This window comes from Takifugu flavidus, chromosome 6, assembly GCF_003711565.1.
Source record: "Takifugu flavidus isolate HTHZ2018 chromosome 6, ASM371156v2, whole genome shotgun sequence".
NCBI classification, from domain to species: domain Eukaryota; kingdom Metazoa; phylum Chordata; class Actinopteri; order Tetraodontiformes; family Tetraodontidae; genus Takifugu; species Takifugu flavidus.
In genome coordinates, this window is record NC_079525.1 from 2,623,593 (window position 1) to 2,642,190 (window position 18,598).

The following is an 18,598-nucleotide window of genomic DNA, read 5'->3' on the forward strand; positions in this document are numbered from 1 at the left end:
CTCGGCCGACTGCTTTTCCTCTTGCCAGGAAGCAGACAAATATTTTCGCCGGATCTGCCACTCTCACTTAGCGTCTTTTTTCCCCCTTCAATGAGGTGATTGGCAGCGGAGGCAGACATTAGCATTTTCCTCGTTCTGGCACAGAGTTGCTAACAGAGGCTAGTGGCAATGGTTGTGCCTTGACTGCTGAGTAACGGCCCCTCTCTTATCAAGCCACAACAGAAAGCACCATTGGTTAAAAGGGTGAATATTAGCAGACTGACAACAACATTTATTTTGTTGCAGTATTACATATTTTTCGCTACAGCGTGCTACCTAAAACTTTGCGATCTGTCCGGACTAAGGCTGACCTTAACGTTACTCAACCATTCAGGCTTTGTACTGCGGCAAATTTCCCTCTGCTCACTCTTTTTATTGTTGTGTAATTCGAAGTAACATCTCTCAGTCAGGATTTCAAAGTATGCGGCTTGGATTTCTATCAGTGTCCTTAAATGGACTTGTTTCTTCATCCCGTTCCCTCCGTAGATGTGCCGAGCTTTGGTGCAGAATTTTTTTTTTTTTTTTTTTTTAAGATAATCCGCACGCTCACGTCTGCCAAGAAGCCATTTCTCGCTCTGAACGGGGGAGAAAAAAAAGCCCGCTGTAACAAAAACATCCTGCTGTAATGTCTCTTTGGAGAACTGCAAGTCTTAGCAATAACCTGTACCTGAACTCACACCTGCTTGTTCTGTCCAATGTCCAAAAGGCCCCTTTGATGCTGATATTAATCTTAAATGGAGCCACGTGGGTTAAAAGGCAGGACCGTGCTCCTTATCAGACCCCATTAGCTGCCTTCAAAGTTAGCTTCTGCTAACACCTAACTTTTCTTGAATCCCCGTGCATTGATGCAACACATTTGTAGCATTTGTAGCACATTTGTGCCACCGAGAAGCTACGCGGGGACGCCGAACAAAGGGATGTGGCGACCCAGTTGGCAGAACAGCTGAGAATCTGGCGGCGCTCGATGTACGCCACACGTGAAAACAAATTCACGAAAAGACACAAGGGAGATTATAGGATATTTGCTATTCTGGACTTTATAGGGTTTATCTGCTTTAATTTATTACTATTCAAACTATTTACTGTTTCTGGGTTTGCTTTAAGAAATAAGGAAGCTGTTGGGTTTTTTTTAGCATTCCAAAATATATGTGACCAGCTTTAGGCCTGCCGGTCCAGTTTCAGAGCTTATGCACGCTTAAAATGTCACAACTGATTAGTCAAGCCAGGTTTATTTGTACAGAATGTCCAAATTTACCTCAGAGGGAAATGCAGTGGCGTCTCACCCCAGTCCCAAAAAATCCGAGACGCTGGCGGAAATGAAAACAACACGGGAGCGAATCCTGTAAATGATTGGATGCCTCAGTCCAAACTAATTTGAATAGACCCCCGTCTTATATCAGGGCCTTTTCCCTCCCTGCAAACTAATTATGTTGTCCTCTACAGGTGGCCACGACAGATGGCCTCTTCCAACGGGCTGTGTCGCTACGGGGCCAGGGTGGACTGCTGCTGGGGCTGGACGCGCCGCTCCTGGGGTCACTGCCAGCGTGAGTGCCACCACCGCCTGCTGATGACGCTGCTGCCGGGGTTCAGGGCCGAAAAGGAGCTAATGCGTTCGGCAAAAGTCTCAAGCTGGGGTCAGACATGCTGTTAGGAGGAGGGGATGCTCTGTCACTGTCAATTAGAGGACACGGAGGCGCAAACGCGCTCATTGTCGCCGCAGAAACACACACCGCTAATGGAGCGTCGCCAGCTGGGACAGCCTTTGAGCAAAGATTGATGGTGGCAACGGCTGCTTAAACCGACGGGTATTTCGATGCATAAGAAGGGAAAGAGCGCACCTGCATGTCGACACAGTCAAGGGCCAGAGGAGCCGCGAGGGGGTCACACGGGACGGTGGGGTGTGCACGCTCACCGCGGGTGCCGACACCATCTTGAGGGTTCGCGGGGCATACCTTGTCACGCCTGCATGCTTGTGTCAGACAAACACGCGGGGGGACATTAACAGTTAGCATTTCCCAGCTAGTTACATCATGGGAAGTTCCTCTTCTCCGCTGCAATGCCACCCGGGGAGGTGTGAATACATACGAAGGCGGTTTTTCATATTTGTTCTGGCTTGGCGCCTGCGCTGGTGTAGTCGCTTTGCTCGGGGCTAACAAACTAGCGGGTTTTATTCCACAGCAGGAGCCCTCCAAACCGCAGGTTGGGAAGCATTTTGCAGTTTTGCAATTGTTCCCTGTCAAAGGCGGGTCGAGAAAAGCTACCTGGTTTCTAGCTGTCCGAAGACGACAATTAGAGCAGCAGCGGAAAACATTTGCATAAAAATGACAAATGGCGAGAAACAGGTTGCCGCTGAACTGGAGGTTTCTGGGGTTTCTCTAAATTCTTCTTATCTGGCATGTGGATACTTTCCACTGTTGCACATAAATTCCTGAAAATAAAATTCAGCACCCCCGAGGAGGCAAATCCGAGCTCCACATTATGGCCACACAGCGCCATTATGTAGGCGGTGCCATCGCCCTCTCTGTGGAACTATGTTGGCATGGTCTCCTTGGCGATGGCATCGGTTTTCTTTTGTTCATTAAATCGTCTAATTTGTCGTCTGCTTCCGCTTCTGAAATGTATTTTCAAGGACACAAAGAGAAACCTGAACTCCACATGAGCTGATAAACGCTCAGGACGATTGAACCCTGTTAGTTTGGGGCTGATTTGACCTGCTGTGGAAAAGACCTAAAATGCTTCTATGATCTCCATAATCTGGTGTTGTTTATGTACCCCCCCCACCCATCCATTGTTATTTAAAATTCCATATTGATTTACGTGATTTCATGTCTGTTTTGTGGAACGTGTCACACACTGCCTGTTGGGTCTGAAGGTCGTGCTGTTTCTCCGGTATTTCATCGCAAGTATTACTCGTGTTTGTGTTTGAGCTCGCTGATGTTAAATTTAGATCTTTCCACTCCATGAGGAAACATGATTTCCTTTCTACTGAAAACAACAAGAATCAAAACAAACAAGCTGTGCCAAAACCAATTTGTGGATTTGTAGTTCATGATTCCGAATTAGAGGTTTTATTCTGTCTTCGCCATGAGAGTTCGCCTTGATTAAAAACCTCCTACCTTTTCTTCAAAGGGTTTACGCTTGAACTACACAATCTATTCCACAGCGATCTGGTCCAAAAGCGCCCAGTTCCGCTCGGTTGTATCATTTGATGTTGTGTTTTTGGACACGGGGCCAGACTCGACAGTAATCCTGGCAGGAGTCAGCCGTCTTCTTGCCCAGAACCCTCCCAGTGTGTCTCTGCTGGGCTCTCTGCCTTTACAGCTTTCTTTAGGAAAATAAAGGTGGAGCCGATCTGTCTCTTTGGATGAGGATGGCAGAGGATGCTTTCTCGTCGCTTCAGACTTCCCACTCTACTGAAAATTAGCTCAGGATGTAGTGTTGAAAGAAATGACCTTCAGGCACTTTGCTTATACAAAGTCTCTTAGACACATCTTGATTTATTGCGCGTTGATTAAACCTTATGATATTATGTAACGTGTGATAGAGAAGCAGTCTGTCCCTGGACCAAACAATCGGCAGTGTGTCGCCATGTTTCCTTTGTCGTTCTGGAGTCCCACGTGTTCCACACCCAATCAAACCAAACCAAAAATACGAGCTAACTTTGAGCTTAACCGCCGTATCGAGCTGCTGCAGCACTTCCACTCAACCATCCTGATTTTCTTCTCTTTGAGAGCTCCGTATCGGCCCGGTGATTTAAGTCGCTCAGAGAGTGCCGCCTTAATGCTTCCAAATGCTCCGGAATGAGTGCACAGTTCAAATCATTCGCTTCGGCCTACCATCAGTATTCCATCAGGTCTGCCTAGTGCTGATTTAACCCGAGGAGTGTGTGCCTGCGTGTGTGTGTGTGTGTGCCTGCGTGTGCATGTGTGTGTGCGTGTGTCTATGATTGTCTGGATGTGTTTCAGACGATTTCATTACAGATTTCGGGTTTTGCGCTGACAGAAGAGATAAGATCAGAGCTATCGTATCGTAGTTTTTCTCACTCAAAGAGCTTAGCTAACGGTTTGTGCCGCTTCAACCAAAGTAATAATGGATCAACAGTGGTTTCTATTTAATTCCCCACAACAGAGAGTGAAAGAAAGAGGCTGAAATCTGAAGGGAATACAAGTACTTGTTAAGGAAAGTAGTGCATAAGGAGCGAGAGAAAACGGCTGCTTGACTTGGGGGTCTGGCCCATAGACAATTAGAGTCAGACGCACTAACAATGCCAATATTTGGCATGAACGGGACTCCCGCTCTGGAATCAGAGCTGTTCAAATTTGAACTCGTACATTAATATGATAATTACATGAGAATCAATTTGATTTTTTTTAAAGCCGTGTCGCTGAACATCTTTGAAGGGCTTCCCTTGCTTTCTGTTAACTTCCTCTCAAATCCTCGTGAAAAAAAAGCCCTACCCTGAAAGAAAGACAGTTTCTCTGGGTAGGATTTCTCCTCCATATTAAACAGATCACAGCACAATTTCTCCGGAGATCCTGTTGAATTTCGGATTCAAGCCGCTGTGACCGGGATTTGGTTTGATTGAGCGGCGTCTTTGTTTCCACAGATGGTGTCGGTCGGATTAAGACAGGGCTTCTCAATTGGTAATTGGAGCTAACAAGTGTGTGATGAAAGCAGAAAAGTGATATCTCTGTTAGGGTGTTTCAGGATCCGCCTGTGCAGCTTCCTTTCATGATCACTAAGCTCATTTATTTGGACTCGTTTTAATCAGTGCGTTTTCATCTGCACCACAGCAAACACAAAGAAGCGCTGTAAAGACGGCTCCTTTCTAAAAAGTGTCGGCCTCACTCTGCCTTGTAGTGGAAATATGCAGTTAGCCGCCATGTTTGTGTGCGAGATCTCATCACTGTTGACACCGTCATGGTTCCAACTAACAACAGGGAACACGTGTGGCTCCAGACTGTCTTCATTTGCTATTAATACCATAAAAGTTGACTTGTTAATATGATCCAAACGCTGCCATCTAACATCATGTTTGTTTTCTTTCCATATACTTAGCATTGCCTCCTTTTTTCCCCCCTTTTTTCTGTTTTGGCTATTTGTTTTGCAGCTGTCTTCGCCTTAACTCACAGAGTAACCAGGATAAGATGCCAGCCCCAAGGTTAGCCCCACATGTCTATTGAAATAATCTTGGCAGATATGCATTGCTAGGGGCACCTCCTCTGAATCCTGGGCTCATCCAGCACCACTAACGCCTCGCGCCTCTTGGCAGCAGCCACCTTCTTCCCTCTGGGCTCAAATCGATACAAACAGCTTGCAGTCTGCAGACGTTTCACCTGGCTAACACCAATTATGCCAACGTTCCCCTTTTGTCAATAAACAGCATACTAATGAAAACCTCCATGCATTCCACCGGTAATATAAACAAAAAACTGCCAGCAACACACAATTATCTCCTTATCGTTCAGTTATCTGATAGGAAACTCAGCCATGAACACCCTCGCCAGGGTCCCAGTACCGGGTACCAGCCCAACCGAAAGGCTGACTGGCGGGTGAGAAGGGCTGATGCCAGGCTGGTGATTTTAATATTACGGCTGGTCGAGCTTTATGGACGGCAGGGCCGACACTTTTCAACACTTCACCGTATCACGGTGACATTACAGGATGGCATTTTCGCTTCACTCAAAAAAAGAAAAGAGAGAATGAGATGAAGCAAGTTGCGACATTAGATCAGACGTGTCGGCCTTAGTCACAGGGGGTGAACCGTTTTAAATGGGCTCTTAGGCAATTTAAAGTTTAGCCAACGACAGACGCGCGCACATTTATAGCAGCAGACTTCTTTTCAGGCCATTTTTCTCTTAGGAACTATAGTTTTAATGACGCCTGAGGAGAGGTAGCCGGACACGTACATTTGGGATCAGAATCATCATTTGTGTGTGCTTGAATCAGGTCATTTGTGATGCAATAGGAGAGCCCGAGCCGGCTCAGGGCGCCTGACCTTGAGTTTCACACTCATGCCTTAGATGAGCTGTCAGCGCCTTAGAGTTATAACGCTAACGTTAGTGCTGACCGAGCCCCACTATCAGGTCCTAAATAATCACCAGATCTAACATCCAAAACACACGCCTGAGTCAAATTTAGGGTGTAAAAAACAATCAGCGTAATGAAATAATCAGTCCCTTTGTGTGAATAATGCACGTTAATATCCCATTCTTTTCCGGGGGTCCGGCTTGACTGGACTTGGCCGTCTAACAGTTATTAATCATCCAGAGTAGCTGCATTAGAAGAGAAACCCAGTGAAGGCGTCGCCCTCTATGTCTTGATGGTGGTCACAGGGCAGCGGTCTCACGTGCTCTGTTCGTCCTTCCAGCTGTCGCCATTTTTAGTCGTCCGCGGTGGTGAATGAACGCCGGCTGTTTCCCATGAACTCTCCGCTTGTGATGCAGCTAATCGAGCCCCACGTAGGAAAATAACAAAAGCCCTGCACTCGACTGACCTCTTATTAAAAACACCACAAGCGTCTCACATTTCCTGACCAGAACAGCCTTCCAAACAGTCACCTTGTTGACACCCGGACTCGTACTACAGGCCACTCTAAGCAGGCCAACAATGCTTTCTTTCTCTTTAATTGTCGCCATATAAAGTGAACCAAGTCTGGCGATGCTATCAGATCTAATTAAAGGATTCAAATACATTTGTGGCTTTAAATTCAGCTTGAACAAAGTCACAGAAACCCGACTACTGAGATGTTATTGCCCAAAAAAGTACTGGAATAAACTTGATTATCTCAGATACCATAAACTCTGCTCATGTTTCCAGCAATCCGAATCTTGAGCTTTGATGATCAAAGGGGTGGCTAAAAAGCGCCATTATTTAGAGATGTTTAACTCGAGGTACTGAAAAAAATGGAGCAATTGAACTGTTGGGGGTGAAATGTGTAAACTGGAAGGAAAATGGGAAAAAAGGGGGCTTCTGTGGCAACAACTAAGTGTTCTGGGTTCGTTACCTTTAAGCGTCCTTCATGAATGTTTCGGTTGTCCACTGCAACATTAACATAATTTGCTCTTATCGGTTTCAAACCTGTTTGCAGCGTGTTCGGTTTTCAGCTAAATCGGCACGGTGGAGTTCACACTGTGCACCGAGGTGAGTCTGCGGGCATAAAACCTGATGGATTCCGCAGCCTTATTACTGCAAATAAAAGTTAACGCACGCACGCTGCTCCATCCTCGCTAATTGAGCCCTCTAACTTCTCTATATTATGACAAAATAAATGACGCTCTTAATGAAAATTAGTAACACTTGGCTTGGGCCCAGTGTATCGGGGGTGCTCCACAACAAGCTGCAGTAAGCACAGTCAGATAAGGGGGGCAGACCTCCAGCTCACTGAGACAGAACGCACACTCACAGCGCTATCATCCACGTGCATTTGCCTTTTACTGCACCACTAATTACCCTCCACTGTTTGGGGTGTTATAATTGATTCAGCTGGAGGGGGAACTATTTTTCACCTTGGTCATCCCATGGGCGGGATGCCACAGGTGAAGATAAAGCAATTTTCCCACAATCCCTTGCAGCTGAATGTGGGCGTGGGTCGAGTTGATTAATGATGATGGTTGATCCATCATCATTAATTAGAAATGATAGTCATTTCTCACAGGGACAATGTAGCAAATCCATTATTTTCATGAAAGCGGCCTCGTGCTGTCTTGCCGAGTAAATAGAGCTGCCACGCCGAGTAAATATAACGTATAGCCGAGTCAAGACGGTGCCGGATTAAGTGCTTTGTCGTTTTGATGTTGTACAAGTAGTCTTCCAGGATGCCGCTCTGATCTCTCTCTCTTCCTGTTTGAACCCTCCCTGAATAGCTTTGTGTCAGCCTGGCTGCAAGCACGGCGAGTGCGTGGGACCCGACAAATGCAAGTGCCACCCCGGCTTCACGGGAAAGACCTGCAATCAAGGTAAGCCCTCACCTGGAGCTCTGCACCACACAACACGGGTGTTTCTCTGTAGCAGCGTGGGAGTCTCTCAACAGCAAGGGCACTGAGAGCCAGGGTGGGGGAGTTGTGGGGGTGGGGTGTCAGAATATAGTCTCATCTCTGAGGCGGAGGCCCGTGCAGTGGCAGGTTGACCGTACCGAGCGTATCAAACCTGTCACTTACTCATGAATGTGGAAGCTGGATTGCCTCGCAGGTAAGGAGCGGAGATGTGCTTTGATCCCGGGGGGAGGAGGTGGAGAAAAGGATTCAGCTGGAATGGAAGCGCGCGTGGGGGTGTATCCTCTCCTGGGAAGATAACATCTCAATTACTAACCTGAGATGACTTGGCTCGGCCGAGGGCATCCGACACGAGAGCAGACCCCGACGTTTTGTGTGTTTTCATCAACGCGTCCTTGTTAGTCCACGGGGCCCCGGCGGAAAACGCACGTGGAATTCACGCCCCAAGTCCGGAATAGGATAGTGTGTAATTAAAAACAAGGGTTGGGGTGGAGGTGGGGGGAGGCGCGGGGGGGTGAAATCCTTTCCGGAATGTTCCAAATGACTCATCCTGCGTTTCTAGGCTGTAGGTGGCTCCTGTCTACCCGGCCAGACGGCTGCACTTTGTCTTAATCTTCAACAAAGCAAAGAAGAAAAAGGATCAGTGTCCCAGATCCAACTACAATAGACGTTGGTGCCAACCGTTCAGACAGACTTATCTGGCAAATGTGCTTCCAAGACCTTTCGAAATGAAACTGTACTTCCAAGCCCCCATCAAGCCCGTATATATGTCCAATAAGCTGTAGATGTTTCAAAGCGCTCGCCGCACTGCTCGGCTCCGAGTGACAAACTTGACCTTTTTGAGCTTGTCGTCGTGGAGATAACCTTGGCTTCTGTTCTAAACTGAAAGAAGTGAGTGAAACCAATCTAAGGACGGAGAAGTTGTAGGAGCTTCTTGTTGAAATTCAGGCTGCGTTATACATCGATTTATGTCGCTCCGTGTTTATCTTGAAGGTTTAAAATGATTTACACAGAGCTGATTGGCAAACACCTGAACTGATGGACCTGATGAACTCAAACACAGTAAAGAATTTTTCATTGACGCCAATACGAGCTTTGGCCTGGTTGCTATCTGCTGCTAGCCCTCGCGTCCGAACAACAATTATGGAGGCGGAGCTTATTTCTTTATTCTATTCATTTTGAATCCAATCACATCAACAAACCATTCAGCTCTCCCGTATTTGATAAGAATGGACCAATTGTTTTCAGACCACAACCCCTAACGCATGAATTAAAGTGAGAGATTTTAATGTATGATGTTTGTCCGTCCACCTGCAGCGTCAGGGCACCTATCCGGTCTGTCCCAGAAGCACCTTTGTGCTCTACTCTGAGGAGAATGCGCACCCAATCTATTTTTGACGGAAGCTGCACAGAGCAGATTGTGTCGGCGCAACTTCTCACGCTAAAAGTCTAAAGCGAATTTGGGTCACTTCTCAAAATAAACACCTCGTTATCCCGTGTAAGAATTCTGAACATGATGAGAGTGCGCGGGGAAGGAAGGCACCGTGACAGAGGCGTACAAATCAAGAAGACGCGACCGTAAATCACAGAAATCCTACGAGTAAACAAATGCTCCACGCCGCTGCTCCGCTGCTGCAACGCAGCTGGTGGTGACTGAAGCCGCACACGTGACGTCTTCAACCTACATCTGCTAAAAATTTGATTACTGTTCAATCACGAAGGCAGTAAATCCACACATTCAAATTTAGACCCTAATGGTGCTTCGCTACATCATTTTTAAATGGCTTTGACGGGAAGCCAGCTGATATCCTGAAGGAAGATAGCTAATCGAGCGTTAAAATGCAGACCTTCTGCATGCAAGCCTGCATGAGCGGCGGGCAAACACAAAGGAACTGATGTCTGAGTGGGAGGTGCAGACAGACGCGTGACCCCGAGGGGGGAAACACCGGTGAACGTCTTGGGCACGTCTGAGACCCGGAGCAAAAACAAGCATAGACGGACCACATGTGTAAACACAAGCAGTTACCATAGCGACTCTCAGAATCAGTCATATCTTCTTTGTGCCAGACTTTAAGGGGCCGCTTTGATGGAACGACTCCACGCCTTGCTTTCAGCACCGGCTCGTTCCACCTGCAGAACACCATCAGTGCTGATTTCGCTTTCATAGCTTTGCCAATGCTGAACAATCTCAATAACTCATCATTCAAAAGCGCGTCCTCGTGTCAGCCATTAAAGGAATTGCTGCTCCGCTGTCAGCAATAATAAAGACTCCTTTATGACTGGTCGCCATCTACAATGTTTAAAAAAAGCCTTTTCTCGTGGTGCTGCCGAGGATCGCTGGTGGCCGTCAGTTCGGCGAGGACAGACGAATGTGCTCTCGCTGCACAAATAAACTCATTATGGGTATAATCTCTTCGGCAATTTGGCAGCACGCTCCCCTCGCTGATCCAATCATTTTAATAAGATGATTACTCCGTGCAGGTGGACTTAATTAGGGCCAGTTGACCTGCTGTTAAGACACTTTGAAAGGATTTTGCAGGAGAAGTCTCAGACATCAGAGGGAGCGCAGGCCGCGCTGCCTCCAGATGCCTATTTCTTCTTCTCTGACTCTAAATTGAGTCCCGCTTCAGCTCTGATAGTCTCATAAGCCGTTATAACTTAGTGCGTTACTGGTTTCTATATCTGTTTGAAAATATTACCTAATATCTGGCCCTCTCACGTCTTCATTTCGGCTGAACTTTATGTGATTACCTGCACCGCTCTCCTCATCTTCTCGCGAATTCACCTCTCGTGTAGGCGTGCGCGGCCACATTATGGGGTGTTAGTTTTAGAAATCCGTCGATGTTGATCTTCCCGGCCATCAAACACCGAGGCAGCTGCAAGAATTTAAAGCGTCCCCGTTGTTACTGTGTGTTTTCCCCCCAGTTAAAATTTTAATCATTTAGAATTTTGTTTATTTTTTTCCAAACTACCTTTTATAAAGAGTTAATTAAAGAGGCATTAGGGCATTTTTGACCTTGGCTGACCTGGTATCGAAAACCAAATAATTAGAATTCGAATTGAAAAGTGTTTTTCGTGTTATTAAAATAAAGATTTTGTGGAGACGTGCACATTTGTGTAATTTTATCATGCAGAATCGATCCTGCTCATTTAAATTTAGATTTTTCAAGGCCTAAGCTGATTGCAGTTTAAAGAGAGGGCAGCGAGCGTATGCATGCATTATTGACCAGTCAGGGATGGCATTGATTGACATATTGAGCAGCCTCCATGTCTCCAAGAAAAAGACCTAATTACATAGATTGTGTGAAGCTCGCGGCAACTAATTTGGTGACGATGGAGCCTTTTTAAAAGTATATTTATTTTTCTTCCCAACCTTATTTAATCTTGATAAAGTTAAAGAAAAGAGAGTTATAGAAAAACACTAATAATGTTCCTAAATATGATCACACATCTGATGTCAATTAAGAAAATTTCCCTCCTGTTGTGCACAGGTTAGCTGATTGTTGTTGTTGTTGTTAGCTAGTAAGTGACCTACAATCGATATCCATCCCTGATGCCTTGTGAAAGGTTTGTTGATCCTCTCAGTTCAAGTTTCCACATCCCTCAATGCGACCAAGCTCAAATGATTTGAAGCGTGCAGAGTTGGCGAGCGTCCGGGGTTAGAGGTGGCGGTATCTTGTTCCCGTCTCATAACAATACGTGTTGTTAGCTCCCTCCCAGGGGGGTTGATTGATGGCTAAAAGAGAGAAGACCTGGGCTGAAAAGGACGAGGCCGAAGCTGAGGTTCGGGCCGAAGTGGCAATTTGTTCCTCTAAACGGTAATTCCCGTTTACCTGCAAACCTCCGGATCCAAAACTGAGGAAGGATCCGCTGAATCCGTAAGATAGTGTGATTCTCTCAGATCCCGTTTCACCCCCATGACAGAAACAGGTAATGCAGAGAGGAGACGGACACAACAACATTGTTCCCGCTGCCCTAGAGTTTTATTTTTTTTCCCTCCCGATACTCAACTCATGTCCAATTCCCACAAGTGTAATCCTCTTTGCTGCATAATGTTCCTCCTTACTTTTCAGGAATGCGGTGTGGTCAGAGGTGTTCTAATCCATTACTTTTCATTCTCACTGCATCTCCCTCCCTCTCTCTCTCTCTCTCTCTCTTATTCATTCTGTTCTCCACTCCTTACCACTGCATCTTACATCAACCCCTCCCCCGATCCATCCTCTCCCCTTCCCCTCTAACCAAATTTTTTCCAACCTAAAGAAGAAGCGCCGGACTATTTCGCCCCACCTCTGTGGGCCGCTCACCTCCCCCTCTTTCGTACCCTGGACCATCAGCCGGCCTCACGAGTGATGGAGGGTGAGACTCGTCGAACAACCTTCCCCCGAGCGGCTTCTCCTCTTGCACAGCTCGTCAACATGCATGGCGGCGCACTGTGCGGATGCAGGGGGGATTTGGGGGTGTCACGCAACTTGCTGCTTCCTGTCCTCTTCTGGCAGATGGGATGCAATAAGAGTAGCTTCTCAGTAGATGTGCCAGCTGAATGCCGAGCATGTTACAACACCAGAATACGTCTCCGCTTCTTTATCTTTTCACTCCTTTTTCTTTCCAGTTTGCTGAGCACTTGGAATTAAAAGCGCCTCCTTTTGCTCAAGAGCCATCATTGACTTGGACCCCCCACCCCCCTCCCACCACCATCACCACCACATGTACACACCCCTCCGCGCCAATCTCGCTTTGAGAGGGGGCTCTTCCCCTCTACTGTGGCCCAGGCTCCTGCGGTCGGGGGTCGTCCGTCAATCGGAGGTCATGTTTGTTATCGCTGATGTTCCTTTTCCTCTGAGTCCTCTCTCAGCTGTCTGTGTCCAATTGGTCTTCCACCCCCCCACCAGTAGTTCAGGCACTGGCTGCGTCTCCAATCTGGCATGTGCTGATGCTCACAGAGCTGCTTTTCTCTGACAATGTGACCATTTCCTAATCCCTCATTTACATTTTTTAGCTATTTTTTCTTTCATTTTTCAGTGTGTCAAGCGAGCTGAGACCCGTTTCTCTGCTCCGCTCACAATGGACGGCGTTGTTGTGCTTTTTTTTTGTAATCTCAGTCCTGAGAATTCTGGTTGTTTACCGCGCAGAGCGAAAGAGGCGAGAACAGGCCTGATACCGTTAATTAAAAGACCGGGGATGCGCGTGTTCAAGTGCCTCCAGGTATGACTGTTATCTCGCCAGAAACAGAAACCAGGAAGTCGCATTCTGTGAGAAACATGAGACGGACCCGGGAATGATTTCCATTTCCAACAAAAGAGGCCTCCTTCTCGGGGCGTTCACCAGCAGCACGGATGCAGCCGTGGTGTAATGTGACGCATGTGACGCAAGCTCACTTCATTCATTTTGGTGTGACATTGCAGCTGCATTTCTGGCCGTGCAGATATTGCCGTTAGGAATGCGTGAACGCATAACCAGGAGAAAAGCCCAGACGTAACACGAGGGGCCGCTTTAATGCAAACAAACCGGACCCATTTAGTGAAAGTTCTGCCGTAAATATTTCACCAGAGTGTCCCCTCGCGCCACAACTGCATTTACGAAATTACCCCGAGAATTTATGAGTGTTTGTGACGTACAGCCTTGTGGCACTCGCTTTGATATGACAGCGGGCAGAAGGGTCCATCTATTCATAGACCCGGCGTGGCTTTAGTAAGCCTGGAGCTGCCATTTATAGGAGGTGAAGCCTGCGTATGTGCAATCTGGGCATCAGCTCATTCATCCTAATTCATCTGAGGGACTTTTTTTAAGCGTAGGAGGAATGTAGCGAGCGCCCTTTGTATCTGCACGGAGCCGAATGCGGCCTTATTTGCAGAGATGGAAATGGTCGGTCCTGGGTGGCACAAGATGAAATCTATTTGTGATGCTTCTCCATAGCTGAGGAAGCAGAGGTGATATTCACGGCCCGGGTTATTTATATGTTGCCGAGCCCCTGTCATCATTCCAGAGTGATGGATTCCTGCGTAGCTTCGTGTTGGATCCATCCCTTTTAGGAATGGCACTCCTTAGGGACCGAACATTTAGGTCGGGAGGAGGAAGACACCTCTGGCAAAAAATGCAAGAAGTAACTTTGACTTATTGAAACAAACTGGTAAGATTTTTATTAGGTTTTCCAATTTCATCCAAGAGAAGACTTGTTCTGTGACACACGCTGAAAATAAAGGCAACTGCAGCATATTTTATGATCTTTTTAAACACCCAGAAAAGTGAAAAGCTCAGCGTTAATGAGCCATCAGTGTGTAATACAGACCAAATCGGTGTTATTCTGTCCGTGCACAAATTGTTGTCGTATTAAAACTCGGTAAAAATCCACATCTCCAGACAGTTGATGGCCGTCACGGAGGGGATTTGGATCGAGTTCAGTACCAACTTGTTTTGCGAATCTCTACAGGAGCAGTGACACTCCGTTCTCGAGGAGGAAAACTTAATCTCAGACGCAGCAGACGGAGGAAAACACGGATGGAAGCCAACTGAAATGAAAAATCTCCCTGTCGGAGCAGCTTTACTCGAGGCTATTTTATAATCCCTGTCTCTCTTTAAGCATGACTGTAAAGATGCACAAAGACTCCTTCTTTCAGACACACAAATAAGGCACTTAGACAACAAATTTAAGAGTAATTACAATCACGCACTGGAAATGTGCAATAATTAGTGCAAGTAAAGCATGTATTATGTACTTTAAATGTTTTTATTCCTGTAATTTTGAATCTACAACTTGTGCCTTGGTGGAATAATTGCAGCTATATTAAGATGTTCTAAAAAAAATGAACTGCTGCTACTCTAGATTGAATAGTTGAATCCACTGATGGTACAACCAACCCCACATGAATTACAACTAGCCCGAGATTAGCATTTGGCTCCAGCTAGCTATTTGAAAGCAATATTCCGTTCTACAAAATAGTAATAAACACGATTAGTTTAGCAGCTGAAACACTTCTGGTGATGGACAAAGTTGACATGACACTCGAATGTTTCACTGTAACTCAGTGCCTTCTATATGATGATTAATGGCGTCTCTGTTCCGTTCAGGAGTTACTGTAAGTCACCGGGGGCCCTGAAGCTGAAATACCAAAACATGGAGCAGAAGTGATTAATGCTATTAGTCACGCCTCTGTGTTTCCTGCTATGGCATGTTAAAATGACTCGGTGGCTTGTTTTTCCCTCCATTTTTTATTCTGTAAAATAAGATTTCAGCCAAACAGAGTAAAAAAAATGGCATAAACATGAATATATTCATTTAATATAGCTGTTGTAAACCAATCTCCAGAAGGGCGGGCTGACTTTAGTATGCAGGTGTAACTAATAATATTAGTGGCGTCTCCCGTCCGTGCAGGTGTGTCATTGATGCCACCGAGGCTTCACGCATCAGGCGTCTCGCCGGGGTGCTGCAGCTTCGATGCTTAAATGGGATGCAGATGCCATTAATGTTGTTAGTCACACTTGTTGTCGGCTTTTTACGACGTTTGCTGCGCGACTGGCTGGAATTTGCATGAGCGTTTGACGGTCGCTGAGCTCAGGTCGCCCTCGTTTCTCCCAGGAGAAACGTCTGCATCAAAGTCGGGCGGCGGCGTTCTTCTAATGGGATTTTCACGTGCTGTTGAATGTCGGATTTCTCGACTTAAACGCCTGCTTTCATTTAAAAGAATGTTTCAGAGAGCGCTGGCTGGAGCAGCTACAGCCATGTGAGGCTGGGGGGGGGGGGGGGGGGGGGGTTGTAATAACATCTTTTATCACTTGCAGGTAATGGGCAGGTTGACGGCCAACACCGGCTTCCTGTTAAAGCATCAAAGAGGAGGTGGCAGGCTTGTCAGAACATGGAAGCACTTCACTTCCCTGATGACATCCCAGCCTCCTCCCAAACACACATCTACACACACACTCACACACACACGGATGAGTGAGGTTTGACGTGATTGACCTCCTCACCTTTGACCCCTGGCTCATTTAACCCCCCTATAGGAAGCTCCCTCTCCCTCTTTTTGTCTGTCTGTCTGGCCGTGTCCTGACTCTGTCTCCGTCTCTCCGCAGATCTGAACGAGTGCGGGCTGAAGCCACGGCCTTGCAAACACAGGTGCATGAACACTTACGGGAGTTACAAGTGCTACTGTCTCAACGGGTACATGCTGCTGCCTGACGGAACCTGTGGAAGTGAGTCCGTCTCCCCCCCTGACTTACGCCCAGGCCACTTCAGCTGTATTTGATTTGTCGTCTCTAAAGAGGGATGTTTTCAGTCCTGCTCTACATATTTCCTTTTTCTCGGCATACTTCTGCAAAACTGTCCTTTGCGCCGCTATTCATGGGAATAACTTTGCAAGGCGCCGATGATGGCACGAGCTATTGTGAAATAGGTTCCCCCGCTCATGTAAGTGCCTCTGACAGCAGCCTTGGAATCCTCTGATCGGCTGTTTTGATTAAAGCGGATTTGCCTTGTTATAGCGGCAGCGGAGTCTGAAGAGCTCCTCACTGAAGGACCGTTAAAAAAAAAAAATAGAAGAAAATATGACGAAAACGCCATTTAGTGAAAGCATTTTTAAAATAGTTTCCATGAGGTGTTCAGAATGCAGAATGCTTTGTAAATTGTAGGCTGCCGTGACCGCTGGTCAAATATTTAAATCAAATCATTTTTTGCCTTCAGCTGTCGTGCTCGATGCAAGTGTGATGGCATCAAACAGCTTATCAATCTTCTCCCCCCTCCTGCTCCGATCAATAGATCACTGTAGCATTTAATCAGCCCGGCATGCCTCGGTCATCAAACTGTCCTCCGGAGCGCTGGCGGCAGCTAGAGGTGGCAGCGGTGGCAGCAGGACTCTCATTTTAATTTCCCCTTTAGGGTGCTAGGTTATTAAAAGAGCGTCAGCAAAATCGGTTCCATTAAAACATTGTTTTGAAGGGCCTCAATCTGCCCGGCATGGCTCCACCGCTGCGGAGCGGCTGCGGACAGGCACCCCCAGTACGACTTAGATGGATTAGCAGTCTGTGGTGGGGAGAGATGAAGTTGGCTGAGGTGTAAAGCACAGAAAGGCTGCTCAGCACAGGAATCTAATAAAGGGAGTGTATGTGTTGTTATGCCGTCGGTGCCTGGGGGTCAGCCTGACTAATATCAGAGAAGGCTGGCGACACTGGCCAGAGTGTGAGGATTAAGGGGTGCCAGAGAGAGGAAAAAAGGGATTCCTTTCTCCACCGGCGTTAATATGTGTTGTGTTTCTCTTCTGTCTGTCAGATGCTCGTACTTGCGGCATGGCAAACTGCCAGTATGGCTGCGAGGTGCGGAAAGGGGAGGTCCGATGTCAGTGTCCATCGCCGGGCTTGCAACTGGCTGCCGACGGGAGAACCTGCATGGGTATGTTCTTGTTATACCCCCCCAGGGGTGACATCTGAGACTGATGTTACCATTCACTCCCATGCGCAACTGTTACAAAACACACGCAAGAATGTTGTTTTTACCTTGTTATTCGCAGCCTCCGCGACTGGCAAGTGATCATTAAATTCAACAGCGTTGGCAGAGATGACAAAAACCAACTTCTCAGTTAAAAAGCAAATTGGGAACCACAAAAAGGAGAAAAAAAATCTCTGAGCTGATCCAAATTTTCCAATAAGGGTCTGCTTTTAAGGACCTCGGCAGTTGTTGTTCCTGAAACGGTGACTAAGTTCCCTTTATTTCTTCCTGTTGGTAACACATGAATCCTGATTAGGGGTCTCTCCCCGTCCCTCCTCCCACCCTCGGTTCTCTTTCATTACGTGCTCATCAGATGAGAACAGAAGAAGCTGAGCCACATGTGTCATATTTAAATGCAGTCTGGTCCAGACCGAGCTCTCCCAAACCTTAAAGTCTGAATCAGCGCTTGACTGAATGCAGGAGCCTGTTTACAGGTGTTACTTTCCTTTAATAGACTGTTTCAGGATCCCTGCGAAAGCCACATTTTAAAGGAGAGTTTCAGAGCAAGTTCCAACCCATTTAACAGTTACCATACCAGCAGCTTTGATAGGGCGATGACAGCCAACCATGCAAGCATGCTATTAAAATCTATTATAATGTGTGTGCTACTCTGTCTGACTGGGAAAAACTAATTATACTGATACCAGAACTTTTAAAAGAGGAAATGAGTGATTGCCTTCTTGCCTCTGTTCAGTTCTTTGGGTCATGTGCATTTACGCCTCCCTCCCCTTTTTCATGTCAGGGAACAAAGAGGACGATCCGAAAATGAAAAACTCAAAGAATGCAAGAAAATAGGGTGCAGAAGCTGTTTTCCAGTGTTGTGAGGAGAACGAGCAGGAGCAGAAAATAACTGAGAGAGGGGCTGTAAAAACGGGAGGTGGGGAAGTCTCGGGAGGAGGCGCAAATAGTGCTCAACTAGAGGGAACAATGGAAGTACTGAAAATGGGAGGGCACAGAAGAAAATGGAGGGAGAAGGAGGTGTAGAGGAAACAGAAGGAGGTGGAGAGGAAACAGAGGGAGGAGGTGAAGAGGAAACAGGGAGGTGGAGAGGAAACAGAGGGAGGAGGTGAAGAGGAAACAGAGGGAGGTGTAG

At 46.8% G+C, this 18,598-nt stretch overlaps 1 protein-coding gene across 4 annotated transcripts in view; it reads left to right on the forward strand.

The window, feature by feature from the left end:
* npnta (nephronectin a) overlaps positions 1-18,598 on the forward strand; it is a 35,953-nt gene that overhangs the window by 5,860 nt on the left and 11,495 nt on the right. The window contains exons 2-7 of one of the 4 annotated variants that reach the window (XM_057034671.1): positions 1,483-1,583; positions 5,150-5,200; positions 7,905-7,997; positions 12,294-12,389; positions 16,098-16,217; positions 17,290-17,409. In XM_057034671.1, coding sequence (XP_056890651.1) covers positions 1,483-1,583; positions 5,150-5,200; positions 7,905-7,997; positions 12,294-12,389; positions 16,098-16,217; positions 17,290-17,409 — 581 coding nt within the window. The remainder of the gene's footprint in view (positions 1-1,482; positions 1,584-5,149; positions 5,201-7,904; positions 7,998-12,293; positions 12,390-16,097; positions 16,218-17,289; positions 17,410-18,598) is intronic. The other 3 variants (XM_057034674.1, XM_057034672.1, XM_057034675.1) reach the window with 3 other exon arrangements.